General features: G+C 36.9%; 1 protein-coding gene across 9 annotated transcripts in view; it reads right to left on the reverse strand.

The window, feature by feature from the left end:
- Positions 1-10,939: 10,939 nt before the first annotated feature.
- The window catches only part of Gabra4 (gamma-aminobutyric acid (GABA) A receptor, subunit alpha 4), an 88,575-nt gene continuing 84,084 nt past the window's right edge, over positions 10,940-15,430 (reverse strand). For all 9 annotated transcript variants that reach the window (NM_001359050.1, NM_001359044.1, NM_001359043.1 and 6 more), the window contains one exon: positions 10,940-13,429. In NM_001359050.1, the coding sequence (NP_001345979.1) occupies positions 13,350-13,429 (80 nt within the window). In that variant the 3' untranslated portion in view covers positions 10,940-13,349. The remainder of the gene's footprint in view (positions 13,430-15,430) is intronic.

Genomic DNA, 15,430 nt, shown 5'->3' on the forward strand with positions numbered 1-15,430 from the left:
TCCTTAATATCTCTTAACATCAATGGTCTCAACTCGCCAATAAAAAGACATAGACTAACAAACTGGCTACACAAACAAGACCCAACATTTTGCTGCTTACAGGAAACTCATCTCAGAGAAAAAGATAGACACTACCTCAGAATGAAAGGCTGGAAAACAATTTTCCAAGCAAATGGTATGAAGAAACAAGCAGGAGTAGCCATCCTAATATCTGATAAGATTGACTTCCAACCCAAAGTCATCAAAAAAGACAAGGAGGGACACTTCATTCTCATCAAAGGTAAAATCCTCCAAGAGGAACTCTCAATTCTGAATATCTATGCTCCAAATACAAGAGCAGCCACATTCACTAAAGAAACTTTAGTAAAGCTCAAAGCACACATTGCACCTCACACAATAATAGTGGGAGACTTCAACACACCACTTTCACCAATGGACAGATCATGGAAACAGAAACTAAACAGGGACACACTGAAACTAACAGAAGTGATGAAACAAATGGATCTGACAGATATCTACAGAACATTTTATCCTAAAACAAAAGGATATACCTTCTTCTCAGCACCTCATGGTACCTTCTCCAAAATTGACCACATAATAGGTCACAAATCAGGCCTCAACAGATTCAAAAATATTGAAATTGTCCCATGTATCCTATCAGATCACCATGCACTAAGGCTGATCTTCAATAACAAAATAAATAACAGAAAGCCAACATTCACATGGAAACTGAACAACACTCTTCTCAATGATACCTTGGTCAAGGAAGGAATAAAGAAAGAAATTAAAGACTTTTTAGAGTTTAATGACAATGAAGCCACAACGTACCCAAACCTTTGGGACACAATGAAAGCATTTCTAAGAGGGAAACTCATAGCTATGAGTGCCTTCAAGAAAAAACGGGAGAGAGCACATACTAGCAGCTTGACAACACATCTAAAAGCTCTAGAAAAAAAGGAAGCAAATTCACCCAAGAGGAGTAGACGGCAGGAAATAATCAAACTCAGGGGTGAAATCAACCAAGTGGAAACAAGAAGAACTATTCAAAGAATTAACCAAACGAGGAGTTGGTTCTTTGAGAAAATCAACAAGATAGATAAACCCTTAGCTAGACTCACTAAAGGGCACAGGGACAAAATCCTAATTAACAAAATCAGAAATGAAAAGGGAGACATAACAACAGATCCTGAAGAAATCCAAAACACCATCAGATCCTTCTACAAAAGGCTATACTCAACAAAACTGGAAAACCTGGACGAAATGGACAAATTTCTGGACAGATACCAGGTACCAAAGTTGAATCAGGATCAAGTTGACCTTCTAAACAGTCCCATATCCCCTAAAGAAATAGAAGCAGTTATTAATAGTCTCCCAGCCAAAAAAAGCCCAGGACCAGACGGGTTTAGTGCAGAGTTCTATCAGACCTTCAAAGAAGATCTAACTCCAGTTCTGCACAAACTTTTTCACAAGATAGAAGTAGAAGGTATTCTACCCAACTCATTTTATGAAGCCACTATTACTCTGATACCTAAACCACAGAAAGATCCAACAAAGATAGAGAACTTCAGACCAATTTCTCTTATGAACATCGATGCAAAAATTCTTAATAAAATTCTCGCTAACCGAATCCAAGAACACATTAAAGCAATCATCCATCCTGACCAAGTAGGTTTTATTCCAGGGATGCAGGGATGGTTTAATATACGAAAATCCATCAATGTAATCCATTATATAAACAAACTCAAAGACAAAAACCACATGATCATCTCGTTAGATGCAGAAAAAGCATTTGACAAGATCCAACACCCATTCATGATAAAAGTTCTGGAAAGATCAGGAATTCAAGGCCAATACCTAAACATGATAAAAGCAATCTACAGCAAACCAGTAGCCAACATCAAAGTAAATGGAGAGAAGCTGGAAGCAATCCCACTAAAATCAGGGACTAGACAAGGCTGCCCACTGTCTCCCTACCTTTTCAACATAGTACTTGAAGTATTAGCCAGAGCAATTCGACAACAAAAGGAGATCAAGGGGATACAAATTGGAAAAGAGGAAGTCAAAATATCACTTTTTGCAGATGATATGATAGTATATATAAGTGACCCTAAAAATTCCACCAGAGAACTCCTAAACCTGATAAACAGCTTCGGTGAAGTAGCTGGATATAAAATTAACTCAAACAAGTCAATGGCCTTTCTCTACACAAAGAATAAACAGGCTGAGAAAGAAATTAGGGAAACAACACCCTTCTCAATAGCCACAAATAATATAAAATATCTCGGCGTGACTCTAACGAAGGAAGTGAAAGATCTGTATGATAAAAACTTCAAGTCCCTGAAGAAAGAAATTAAAGAAGATCTCAGAAGATGGAAAGATCTCCCATGCTCATGGATTGGCAGGACCAACATTGTAAAAATGGCTATCTTGCCAAAAGCAATCTACAGATTCAATGCAATCCCCATTAAAATTCCAACTCAATTCTTCAACGAATTAGAAGGAGCAATTTGCAAATTCATCTGGAATAACAAAAAACCGAGGATAGCAAAAACTCTTCTCAAGGATAAAAGAACCTCTGGTGGAATCACCATGCCTGACCTAAAGCTTTACTACAGAGCAATTGTGATAAAAACTGCATGGTACTGGTATAGAGACAGACAAGTGGACCAATGGAATAGAATTGAAGACCCAGAAATGAACCCACACACCTATGGTCACTTGATCTTCGACAAGGGAGCCAAAACCATCCAGTGGAAGAAAGACAGCATTTTCAACAATTGGTGCTGGCACAACTGGTTGTTATCATGTAGAAGAATGCGAATCGATCCATACTTATCTCCTTGTACTAAGGTCAAATCTAAGTGGATCAAGGAACTTCACATAAAACCAGAGACACTGAAACTTATAGAGGAGAAAGTGGGGAAAAGCCTTGAAGATATGGGCACAGGGGAAAAATTCCTGAACAGAACAGCAATGGCTTGTACTGTAAGATCGAGAATTGACAAATGGGACCTAATGAAACTCCAAAGTTTCTGCAAGGCAAAAGACACTGTCTATAAGACAAAAAGACCACCAACAGACTGGGAAAGGATCTTTACCTATCCTAAATCAGATAGGGGACTAATATCCAACATATATAAAGAACTCAAGAAGGTGGACCTCAGAAAATCAAATAACCCCCTTAAAAAATGGGGCTCAGAACTGAACAAAGAATTCTCACCTGAGGAATACCGAATGGCAGAGAAGCACCTGAAAAAATGTTCAACATCCTTAATCATCAGGGAAATGCAAATCAAAACAACCCTGAGATTCCACCTCACACCAGTGAGAATGGCTAAGATCAAAAATTCAGGTGACAGCAGATGCTGGCGAGGATGTGGAGAAAGAGGAACACTCCTCCATTGTTGGTGGGATTGCAGGCTTGTACAACCACTCTGGAAATCAGTCTGGCGGTTCCTCAGAAAATTGGACATAGTACTACCGGAGGATCCAGCAATACCTCTCCTGGGCATATATCCAGAAGAAGCCCCAACTGGTAAGAAGGACACATGCTCCACTATGTTCATAGCAGCCTTATTTATAATAGCCAGAAACTGGAAAGAACCCAGATGCCCCTCAACAGAGGAATGGATACAGAAAATGTGGTACATCTACACAATGGAGTACTACTCAGCTATTAAAAAGAATGAATTTATGAAATTCCTAGCCAAATGGATGGACCTGGAGAGCATCATCCTGAGTGAGGTAACACAATCACAAAGGAACTCACACAATATGTACTCACTGATAAGTGGATACTAGCCCAAAACCTAGGATACCCACGATATAAGATACAATTTCCTAAACACATGAAACTCAAGAAAAATGAAGACTGAAGTGTGGACACTATGCCCCTCCTTAGAAGTGGGAACAAAACACCCATGGAAGGAGTTACAGAAACAAAGTATGGAGCTGAGATGAAAGGATGGACCATGTAGAGACTGCCATATCCAGGGATCCACCCCATAATCAGCTTCCAAATGCTGACACCATTGCATACACTAGCAAGATTTTACTGAAAGGTCCCAGATGTAGCTGTCTCTTGTGAGACTATGCCGGGGCCTAGCAAACACAGAAGTGGATGCTCACAGTCAGCTAATGGATGGATCACAGGGCTCCCAATGGAGGAGCTAGAGAAAGTACCCAAGGAGCTAAAGGGATCTTCAACCCTATAGGTGGAACAACATTATGAACTAACCAGTACCCCTGAGCTCTTGACTCTAGCTGCATATGTATCAAAAGATGGCCTAGTCGGCCATCACTGGAAAGAGAGGCCCATTGGACACGCAGACTTTGTGTGCCCCAGTACAGGGGAACGCCAGGGCCAAAGGGGGGGAGTGGGTGGGTAGGGGAGTGGGGGTGGGTGGGTAAGGGGGACTTTTGGTAAAGCATTGGAAATGTAAATGAGCTAAATACCTAATAAAAAATGGAAAAAAAAAATAAAAAAAATAAAATAATAAATCTGCTCTTTCATACGAAAAAAAAAAAAAAAAAAAAAAAAAAAAAAAAAAAGGGATGGCATTTAAGAATTCACAGGGTGAATGTATATTTGACATCAGCACGTATGTACACTCATGCATAAGCAAGCTTTCTCTCTCTCTCTCTCTCTCTCTCTCTCTCTCTCTCTCTCTCTCTCTCACACACACACACACACACACACACACAGATAAAGAGAGAGAACATTACAAAATTATTTGTTGATTTTTTCCCTTTCTATTTTTTTAAATTGGGTATTTATTTCATTTACATTTCCACTGCTATCCCAAAAGTCCCCCACACGCTCCCCCACCCACTCCCACTTCTTGGCCCTGGCGTTCCCCTGTACTGAGGCATATAAAGTTTGCACGACCAATGGGCCTCTCTTTCCACTGATGGCCGACTAGGTCACCTTCTGATTCATATGCAGCTAGAGACATGAGCTCTGGGGGGTTATTGGTTAGTTCATATTGCTGTTCCACCTATAGGACTGCAGATCCCTTCAGCTCCTTGGGTACTTTCTCTAGCTCCTCCATTGGGAACCCTGTGATCCACCCAATAGCTGACTGTGAGCATCTACTTCTGTGTTTGCCAGGCCCCGGCATAGTCTCACAAGAGACAGCCATATCTGGCTATTTGTTGATTTTTATGTCATAGTAGCTATAATCAATCCTATAATTCTTCTTCTATCTTTTCATATTTTCCAAAAATTAAAATTAAAACTTGTAACTTCTTTAGGTTATAGAATTTTGCTGGCTTTTACTTTTTTTCTCTTGCAGGATGGATGCCTGGTGTTCTGTTCTGTGGCTGTCTGCCTTCTTCTCTTGAGACAGGGTCTACCATTGGACCTGAAATGAATCTGGGGCCAGTGATCCTCTTGGCTCCAGTCCTAACAGTGCTTGGGTTGTGAACACACACGTATCAGAGTCAGGCTTTTTATGCAAATGTTGGGATCTGAACTGAGGTTTTCATACTAACATAGCAGATGCTCTTATCTGATGCTATTTCCTCAGTCCACCCTTCATAATTTAAGGAAATAAATTGCTCATAGAAAAAATATACTATTAAAAAAGTACAGACATTTCCAAGTCTCCATTAAAGTCTTTATTTATTTATTTATTTATTTATCCTCTTGGATAAAAGAATTGTCAACCCACTAATCATTTGATGAATTGGATGAAAGCAAATGTAATCAATGAATTAAAATTAGTCCAAAATACACACAAAACACTGAAAAGTGGAGCTCCTGGGAGTGGAAGGCTTGAAAAGAAATAAGAGAAGAAGAGATCTCACAAGAACTCATCTGGGATTCCTAAAGGAAGCTAACAATGCTTGATGATGCTCTGGTTTCGATCACCCCCAACCATCCTTTCTGTTAGTTCCTAGTCCTTTTCAGTATTCTTGGGAGCTACATGGTTGGTATAATACAGGTGTACTTCAAGCATAACACCTAGTTTTAGTGATACCTTCTACTTGGAAGGCAGGAACCATTTAGCTCTGGTCACCTTATCAACGAGGTATACTCAGTTCTGTTGCAGGTCTTGTGCAAAGCTACACCGTGGGAGGTAATTTCAATAAAGATGATGGAACAAACATGTTTAAATCCAACTTTTTCACAACAAACTCTAAAATAACACGGATATCGAAAACTTGAAGCAAATCTTGAAACCGTATCTTTAATCAAATTTGTAAGTAATTGATGATTCACTGTGACAGGTGTCTTTCGAACAGGGGAATATTTGTTTTTCTCACAAGACAAAAGAAACTGGCTGGCATCTATCTTGGGAATGGTACAGATTCCATGGACTATCATAGAACTGAGATGCCCCCAAAGTTGCTTTGTTTAAAGCTGCCCTGGGATGGAACATATACAAACAACATTAAAACAAAACTTCTTTTCATACAATTTCCATTTATGTAATCCAGAATTGTGGAAGTTCTAACACAGGGGGGAAACACTAAGATTTTTCGTTAAATAATTCTGCTGGGTAATACTCAAAATACTGGAAGGAAGGAAAGAGAGACAGGGAGAGAGCAAGAACAACATTCACTAGTAATACCAGAGCAAGTAAATTGAGAAGCTTGAACAGTAAATAATGCAGACCACCCAGACATCCAAGTTGTGTGAAAAATATGGTCTCTGGGCAGAAAATTAAAACAGATTTTGGGAGGTGGGCTAGCATTTGATTTAAATAGTTTCTGTGGGCTGCTCTGACTCACACACCCACCACTTCCCACACTATAGTTCAGTAAATAGCAAGCTTAATTCTATGATTAATCGAATAAAAGTAACCCAGAAAAGAGGCAGAAGCAGTAAAAGTACAATCAAAAATCAGATGAAAAAGTATTTTTTCAAGAAACAGAAATCTAATATGAATAGCTCTCTCCAGTCACAATAATAAAAAGCCATAAATATCTCATTAATATAATAGATTGAAAAGCTCAAAGATGACATATTATGTTTCAATAAAGCAAAAAAGCATAAAGATTAAAAAGAAAACTGTTGAGAAAACACAAGGAAGGCAGTAAAACCATTATTAAGTTGGAAATTACAAGTTATAAAAGTGAATGAATACAACTGAAAACCCATTGAGAATAGTTGAAAAGGTCTCAAAAGTGAAAAGATACAAAATAAATTTAGAAACTGTTACAGGAAGAAATTTCATGTTAGTATTAATCTTTTGTAGAAAAGATTATTTAAACATGTAAAAAGAGAAAACTTTTCTGAAATAGAAATCTTGGATAAAAAGGAACAGCGTTGTTAATACTCTTGCTTTGAAGAAAACTATTTAAATACCAACACTTGTTCTACCTGTTCTTATCCTGGGAAAACATTAATTCCACAAGTTAAGTATAATAATTCCAGTCCTCAGGAGGCTAAGTCAGGAAAGTTATTAATTCAAAGCTATTCTATATACAAATATATCTCAAAATCAAAAAATCTTCCATTTATAAAAAAGAAAAAATTAATCATCCCTAGCTACTTGGGAACCTGAGGAAAGAGACCTGAAGTTCAAGATCTGCAGATAGAGTTAAAGGCTAGTGTGAATAATGCCAAGATAGCATGCTGGCCTATCATAGGGTGAAACTCTGGGTTCCTTTTCCAGTGCTGAAGGAAAAAGAAAGTCAGTTTCACTTTTTAACATTTGATAATTGCACACTTGATTCCCCATTTATAAAATGGCACATTTTCACCATCTTATTCCTCTCTACAAGTCTTGTTACAAAGGTATCAGGCATCACGTTTATGAAATGAAATCTCAACATACTATGATTTCATGGTTCTGATTTTCTGCATTTTCAACTCTCGTGTGTGTGTGTGTGTGTGTGTGTTGTTTGGGAAGAAGAGGCAAGACTTTGAAGACAGGTTTTCTATACACAGACTTGGCTGGCCTTGAGCTCTCTGAGTTGTAGACAGAGCTAGCCTTCAACTTGTGACTTGTGGAGATCATCCAGACTATTTACTTGAATTTTTATTAGCTTTGTTTCTTCTGTAATATTTTATTTTTTGAAGTTATGATATATTTCTTCCATTTATTCCCTTCTTTTTCCTCCCTTCAACCAGTCTCTTGCCCTCTCTCAAGTTCATGACTTCTTTTTCTTTAATCATTTTCATGTATATGTGTGTGATACACACACCTCTATCTCTATATCTATCTAGATAGATGGTGGACAGATTTCTAAATGCACAAGTGCAAACTGCTCAGTATGCATATGAATACTTGTATGTATATGATATCAGGAATTGCCTTCATTATTCAATTGACTCTATTTATAATAGACAAATTTCACATATAAAAATAATAGTGACACTATCAGGGTTAAAAAAGAAATGGAAGTCAATGATTAATTGGAAAAGTACAGATTAAATCTCATTTGTTCTTCATCTCAACTGAAAGTTCCAACAGTAGTTAGTAGGTTTTCTTCTAACAGAATCAGAAGTGTGTTAGTCTTTCCTTAATATTTTTAAACTATAATATTTTAACCCATCACCACTAATCTGAGTAAAGTTTAATCTTTTCAGTAACTTCCAAAATATTCTCCTTTCTCTATCTCTACTCTACCTCTTCTTGCTACTACCAACAACTTATATTATCCTGTATTCAACTTTTTATCTATACAGAAAGACCTTAGCTTGCCATTTCAAATCCTTCATGTTCCAGGTAATGATAAAAAGAAAATGTACTTTCAATTGTGGGCGTTGTTTGAGTTGGGATAGAAGAACTGCAGATCGTGAACTTCACTTCATGACCACCTCTGTGAAGCTTGATGTGTCAAAAACCTTCCTTGCCAAAGTCACAGTTATAAGCATCATTTCCCCATCAATATTACACACAGGCTAGAAAACATGGAACTTGAGACAAAAGAAAACATTATTGAGATGAGTCTACTTATGTATAGCTTGTGTATTTAGTTTTGCATTAATTTTTAGTTGTAAGATACTGGTTTCTAATACCATGATGATGGTAGCTTCAAGAGTCCTGATCTTGGCCCACCTCTGCACTCACCACATTTATCATACAGTTCTTAATCTACCTATGTATTCAATGGTAGACTGTGAGCATCTTCACGGAATGGCCAATTATATTTAGCTTAGTCTTAAATTAAATTAACACTGAGTAGGAGCTCATTGCGTGATAAGAAAGACATAGAAAAGAAAAAACTCAACATTCTTTCATCTTTAAATGGTAAAATCTTTCATGGGAGAGCAAATAGCTAATATACAGGGAAAGGTGTTTTTGTTTTAATGATCAAGACATGTTACTTGGAAATAAAACACAGCTTGAAGTAATATAATTTCCCAGTTATAATGTATTTGTGGTTCAAGGTATAGGGTGTATCTATTGTAGGAATATGCTTACATTTACTATTATATTCATATAACATTGAAACTTAACCAAAATTGAAGATTCTTCATACCCCTGTTTTTAGCCCTAGGGTGGTTACAGGGATGATTCTAAACAATGTCGTCAGAACATGGCACCAAGTGAGTCCTCTTCTCTTTATTTCCCACTGCAAATTATTCTCAATTCTAGACAAGAAGACCAGTTGAATCAGGGAACTGGAGAATGGAGACCTTTTCTCTCTTCTTGCTTGGACCAGAAATAATTGTCTGGCTTATAGAAAAAAAACTACACACATATTTTATGTATTAATTGAAATAGCATCGCTGTTAAGGTAGATGATTGAAAAATGACCTTTCAGAAGTTCATTCCAGCCTACTGCATTTATCTTCATTAGTAACTGATCTGTGACTCATCTCTTCTACCAAAGAAGGTGATGCTGTGCTCTCATTTTGGATTTGTGAAGCTCAATTTAAAGTCTATATTACAAAAACCATTAGGTCTATGAGGAGACAAGTTATTTTTCCACTATGGATTGGTTGTTGAAATGTATTTTATAACTAGCCATACCTGGAGGAAATTAGAAGTGATTATACAACTATAACCCATCAACACGGAAATGGAAACTAAAATTAATATATTCTACAGGAAAATATAAATCATTCTAAATTTAAGCTTTAAAGACCTTTATACCAAGGGCACTGTTTTCAGACAGAATTATTCTCTAACCCTGCAGTGGTCAGTACTTTGACAACCCATGGTCATTGTTATGAATGATGATGAAAAGTGGCTAAACATTCACACAAGAATACCCAACAGGCCTCCAGGTTAGGAGGAAGACAAAAATGATGAACAAAATACAAAGAAGAATCTGAATGCAACAAGCCATGTGTTATTATTAAAAATATCATGTGCAAATGAGATCAATTCTGTATACTAGTGGAGAAATGTTTTGGTAAATGTAGTCTTCAAATGAACAATGAAACTCCTTGGTTAGTAAGTAAGTCCTTTCTAGTCTTAGTTTTATATTTGTACAATCCACACACTTGGGAAACAGGAAGGAGAAACTCAGGTTTGAGATCAGCCCAAATGCTACCTGTGGTAGTATTCACTCTTCCTTATCTCCGCAGCCCCAGAGGAGTGGAGTTCACTTTGATTTATTATTTGTTTAACCTTTATTCTTTGTTAACGGGGTTTTGACTGTTCTTTCATTTGAAGACTGGTATGTACTCTGTCCCAGAATGTCCTAGAACGCACTCTGTCCCTCAAACTCATGGCAAGTCTCCGCTTCATCCTCTCCAAAAATGGGATCACAGTTTTGAACTATGAAGCTAGGGAAAGCCAGTTATTTTTCAATCCATTTAAAATCCAAAAAAAATTAAAAGGCATTATCTTTGAAAAGAGGCCAATAAAGTATTTAAATTTATAGAGAAAGAATGTGATTTTTAAAAGAAAGACAATAGGACGAAAAAGAGAAGAGAGTGTTTCTCTCTAAATCAATAAAATCATTGAATTGATACAAAAAGTGATGGTGGCTTCTCATCAGAGCCCTAAGCATTAGCCCAAAGGCCAAAATGATTTTCACACTCATGAAATAATTTTATTATATGCTTTTATGGACAAGTACTCTTTATTAAATGTATAAACATATTTACAGATTTTCCCGGTCCCCAGTTTTCTAGAATCAATTTATAAGTAAAGATATCTTCAACATCTTTCAACTTTAAAGTGGATTTAATTCTATGAAATATTTAGAAATAAAAAAAGAAGGAATTCTCAGGTGGAGGTCAATTAAAATTTGACATTTTCAAATTTTATAAATCTCATGGGCAACCATCACAAGTCAATGTAGTAACTCAAAAGTTCATATTAATCAATATAAGTGTCTTCAGAAAATAAGAGATTCTGTCTATAAGATGGACATTTCTATCAAATGTTTCCCCTCGACAAACCCAGAACACATTCCTTTACACAGACTAAGAACAAGTAGAGTTACAGAAAAAAAATCTGGAAGTGAAACATCAAAAATATCAACCAAGATTGAGCTATTTTAAAAGCTGCAAAGATTCAATTAGGGTTAAGCCTCCATGATGAAAAGGAAAAGTCAATACCTGAGAACCCAGATACATTGCATAACACTCACTGACATTCCATCCAAGGCTACAATACATTTATTCTCTTCTTTCTCTAGTTGCTCCTTTAATTTTTAAAGTAGCTTGGTTATAAAATCTTATCAAACTCTCAGAAAAACAAATACAAAACGTGCCAGACATACAGATGTTATGAGCACAGAATCTTGCGAGGACATTAGCATTTCAGCAGCTAATATTGCTCTCTACTGGGATAAGCAGACAAAAGGCCTGTGCAGACTTTTATTTGGATGATTCTGGTAGAGTGGGCAAACTGTGTTATGTGACCTGTATCAAATTTGACGCAGGTCATCTGTTAGGCTCTCCAGGGCCCAGATTGTGATGTTTCAGGTCTATAATGCTTTTTCACCTACAGAACAACCTGTATCAGTATTTCCTTATAGTTTGAGAACCAATCATCTAGATTGTACTAACGTGTATTTATCTCCAAGCTGCTATAGGAACTTTATTTATTTCCCTCTGTCAGCTCAGAAGAAACAAATATGTTGGCTATGTTGTCTGACTCTAACTAAATTGCCTTCATTAAAGAACATGATGTCCTTGACTAAATTATGGTTCTTTAACATGCATTGGCTGTCCTACTATTGAAATATCTTTGTAAAGGCGAGAGAGCTTCCTTGGTAGATTCTCTAAAGATCACCTAGAACACAGTAGGTTCCAGGCTGTGAGGAACTATGTGGTAAATGTATACAGTACATAACTGAATGACTTACTAGGAAAAAAGAATTTATACAATGAATTTAACTTTGGCTCAGAGCACAACATTTCAAGTCAACTGTTAAGTATTGTTTGACCAATTATGTGTCAGAAAACACATTTGCCCTGGTCGGCATCTGTATTGATATAGCAGAGGCTTCACTGTATTGATCAGTCTTTGTTTTGTTCCTTTTTCCTCTTCCTAGTGTTTTCTTTAATAGAGAACGTCTTATTTTGCAGGTACTATGAAAAACTGCAAAGGTCATTGCATATGACTTCCAGCACACAGTTCTGGTTAAGGGCAGTGCCAATGGGAAGTTTTGGGTGACAGTTTGATTTCATGGGGGTATATTTAAAAAATTCACAGTCTTTCTTTTTTTTTTCAAATTTCAATGCAAAAGGGTGTACCACATATCTCTCCTAGCTCTATTTCTCTTGCTCCAACTTTCCATAATGCTCTGTGTTCTATCCAATTTGAACACTGAATAGATTCTTTTAAAGCTATCTTTCTATAAAGAAAGATGGTTCACTTTCTAGCCACTGAAGAGTTAATTAACTCTCTCCATATCTGACTTGTATTTTTTTAAGTGAAAAAATTACATAGAATTTTTATTTTAGTAAAGAATACTTACCTTTAAAAACATTTTAAAAGACAGTCTGTATTTCCATCGTTGTTATGAAATTACTATAGCAACAAAATTACATTAGACTTTCTGATTTCTCCATGGTGTCCTTAGATAAATAAACAACCCAGTAGACCATGTTAAATGCTCCAAATGTGACTGGAAAGAGAATACGAGCATATTTGTCTATTTTACTTGTGCCAGATCCAGAAGGCGGTGGAGCAGGGGGAGGAGGTGTGGCTGACACATTCCCAGCAGCCCCTGTTGTATTAACTGTTGTCTTAATTCGCCCAAGTCTAGATCCAAATGCAGGGCGAGTGGAAGCTGACCCCAAAGAAGCTGGCCGCAATGTGCCATGAGGAGAGGGGGATGCTGCAGATGAAAGACCTCTGGCTGCAGCAGACATAGTCTCAGCTGCATTTGCCCTGCTGAATGGATTTGGACTGGAAGCTAAGTGAGCCTTAGGCGTGGCTTCAGAAGACTCCTGGACAGCGCTGGTCTTGCTGGAGTGATTTCCCACCTCAGTTCTGCTTTTGACATCCGATTCTGAATGGACCAAGGCATTTGTTCTTTTCCTCATGTTCAAATTGGCATGTGTATTCTGAAAAGATATATTAAAACTCACATTGATTATATAATTGGATGTAGATCTGTACATAATTCAACAATAAAATATGTGATTACTCGGGTCTATAAAATAACCATTTTTAAAATTCTCTGTAGCCATTTAACTAGATACCATTGTTTATTTCTAGTCATATTAAGTAGTAACTAAAGAGATGGGGAAGTCCAGAGAATTGAGATTAGAAATGGGCGACCGGAAAAAGCAGGCTACAGACACTATCTATCTATCTATCTATCTATCTATCTATCTATCTATCTACCTATCTATCTATCTATCTATCTATCTATCTATCTATCTATCTATCTATCTATCTGAGGAACAGGCATTTTTTATAACTGTATTTCTCAATACTATACTTGAACATTTTTTAAACGTTTACTCCATAACTTGTGTACTTGTGAATTATGACTTCAAGGTCAATGAGTTGAGTTTAAAAACAGAAGAAAGCAGTTTCACAAACCAGAACAAAAACAGACTCGGAGAGGCTTAGAACACATTCTTCATGTCATTCTGTAGTACTCTCCCAAGCAGATTGCAGCTGAACTAATGAGAATGTGTAACTTAACATATGGCAGCTAATTGCAGTGGAGACAAGTGAAATCAAAATCAACCTAAAAGCTGAAGACACCATTATGAACCCTGAACTTTCCCTCTACCATTTTAAAATAACATTCTTATAGAAAAGAATAACCAATTTTAACTTATTCTATAATATTATACACATCAAAAAGAACAAAAATATGTTTGAAGTGTGTATACTATTGCTACAAATAAATTATGTATACACACATATCATGACATAAAAAGAATATAAGGCAAGTAAATATATTGAAGGTAAAATACTAAGGACAAAATACTAAGAAGGAGCAGAGAGAGAGCTCAACAAGTAAAGGCATTTGCTGACAAGCCCAGTGATCTGGGTTCCATTCCCAGGACCCATGTGGTGGAAGAAAAGAACCAACTCAGGAAAGAAGATCTCTGATCTCTACACATGTGAGCACACACAAAAACCTATATATACATGCAAAATCAGTAAAGGAAAAGTTAAATAATTGAAAGTACATGGAGAAGGAAAGTGATGAATTATTAATTGAATACATAGTAGGAGTGTGTCTGTGTTTGTGTGTGTGTGTGTGTGTGTGTGTGTGTGTGTGTGTGTGTGTGTGTGTGTATTTCTGCTTACAGCTTAATAGTGTCACATTGTTTTCTTCCACAAAAACGTTGGGGTATGTGTAGAAAGCCAAATTTTCTCTAATGCTAAACCTAAAGATGGATGACTTCTAATTCTAACCGTACAATAACAGAGACTGAATTTTATTTCCTGGTTGAAATGATAAGAAAGACCTAGATAAAACATGGAAAACAAGGCATTATCGGAAGACACTGATATCAAACAACATAGGACGAGAGTCACTGAGAGAGAAGGAACGAATCTGAGATTTTCTATGTTGTGTGCAGGGGGAAAAAGACTAACCCAGAAAAAAATGTAGCAGATCCCTGGAACCAAACAGATGACTTCAGAATCTGCTGGAACCACCAGTGGCTACCATTTACAGGACAAAGAACTTATGAGACAAAGGTTTAAGAAAGATCTCCAAAAGTCTAAACACAGCTATGTTCAAATATATCATAGAGCTGATGAGCAAGAAGTATCTCCCCAAGATGAGAGAGAAAGAGAGAGAGAGAGAGAGAGAGAGAGAGAGAGAGAGAGAGAGAGAGAGAGAGGAGAGAGAGAGAGAGAGAGAGAGAGAGAGAGAGAGAGAGAGAGAGAGAGAGAGAGAGAACAGGAGAAAGTGTAGAAGAAAATAGTATGTGTCAGGATCCCAGACAAAAGTATATAACAAATGAGTGTTCCCATTAGTGGGATTTAGGTGTCAATATCAACTCAGAAATGCTTTACCTAAGGCATATGTAATGAACAGTTCTAAAATGTGACAGTAGCTCTAATAGCCCAACTGATTATTCATGAAATTTAAC

The sequence above is a fragment of the Mus musculus genome, chromosome 5, assembly GCF_000001635.26.
Source record: "Mus musculus strain C57BL/6J chromosome 5, GRCm38.p6 C57BL/6J".
Classification (NCBI taxonomy): Eukaryota; Metazoa; Chordata; class Mammalia; order Rodentia; family Muridae; genus Mus; species Mus musculus.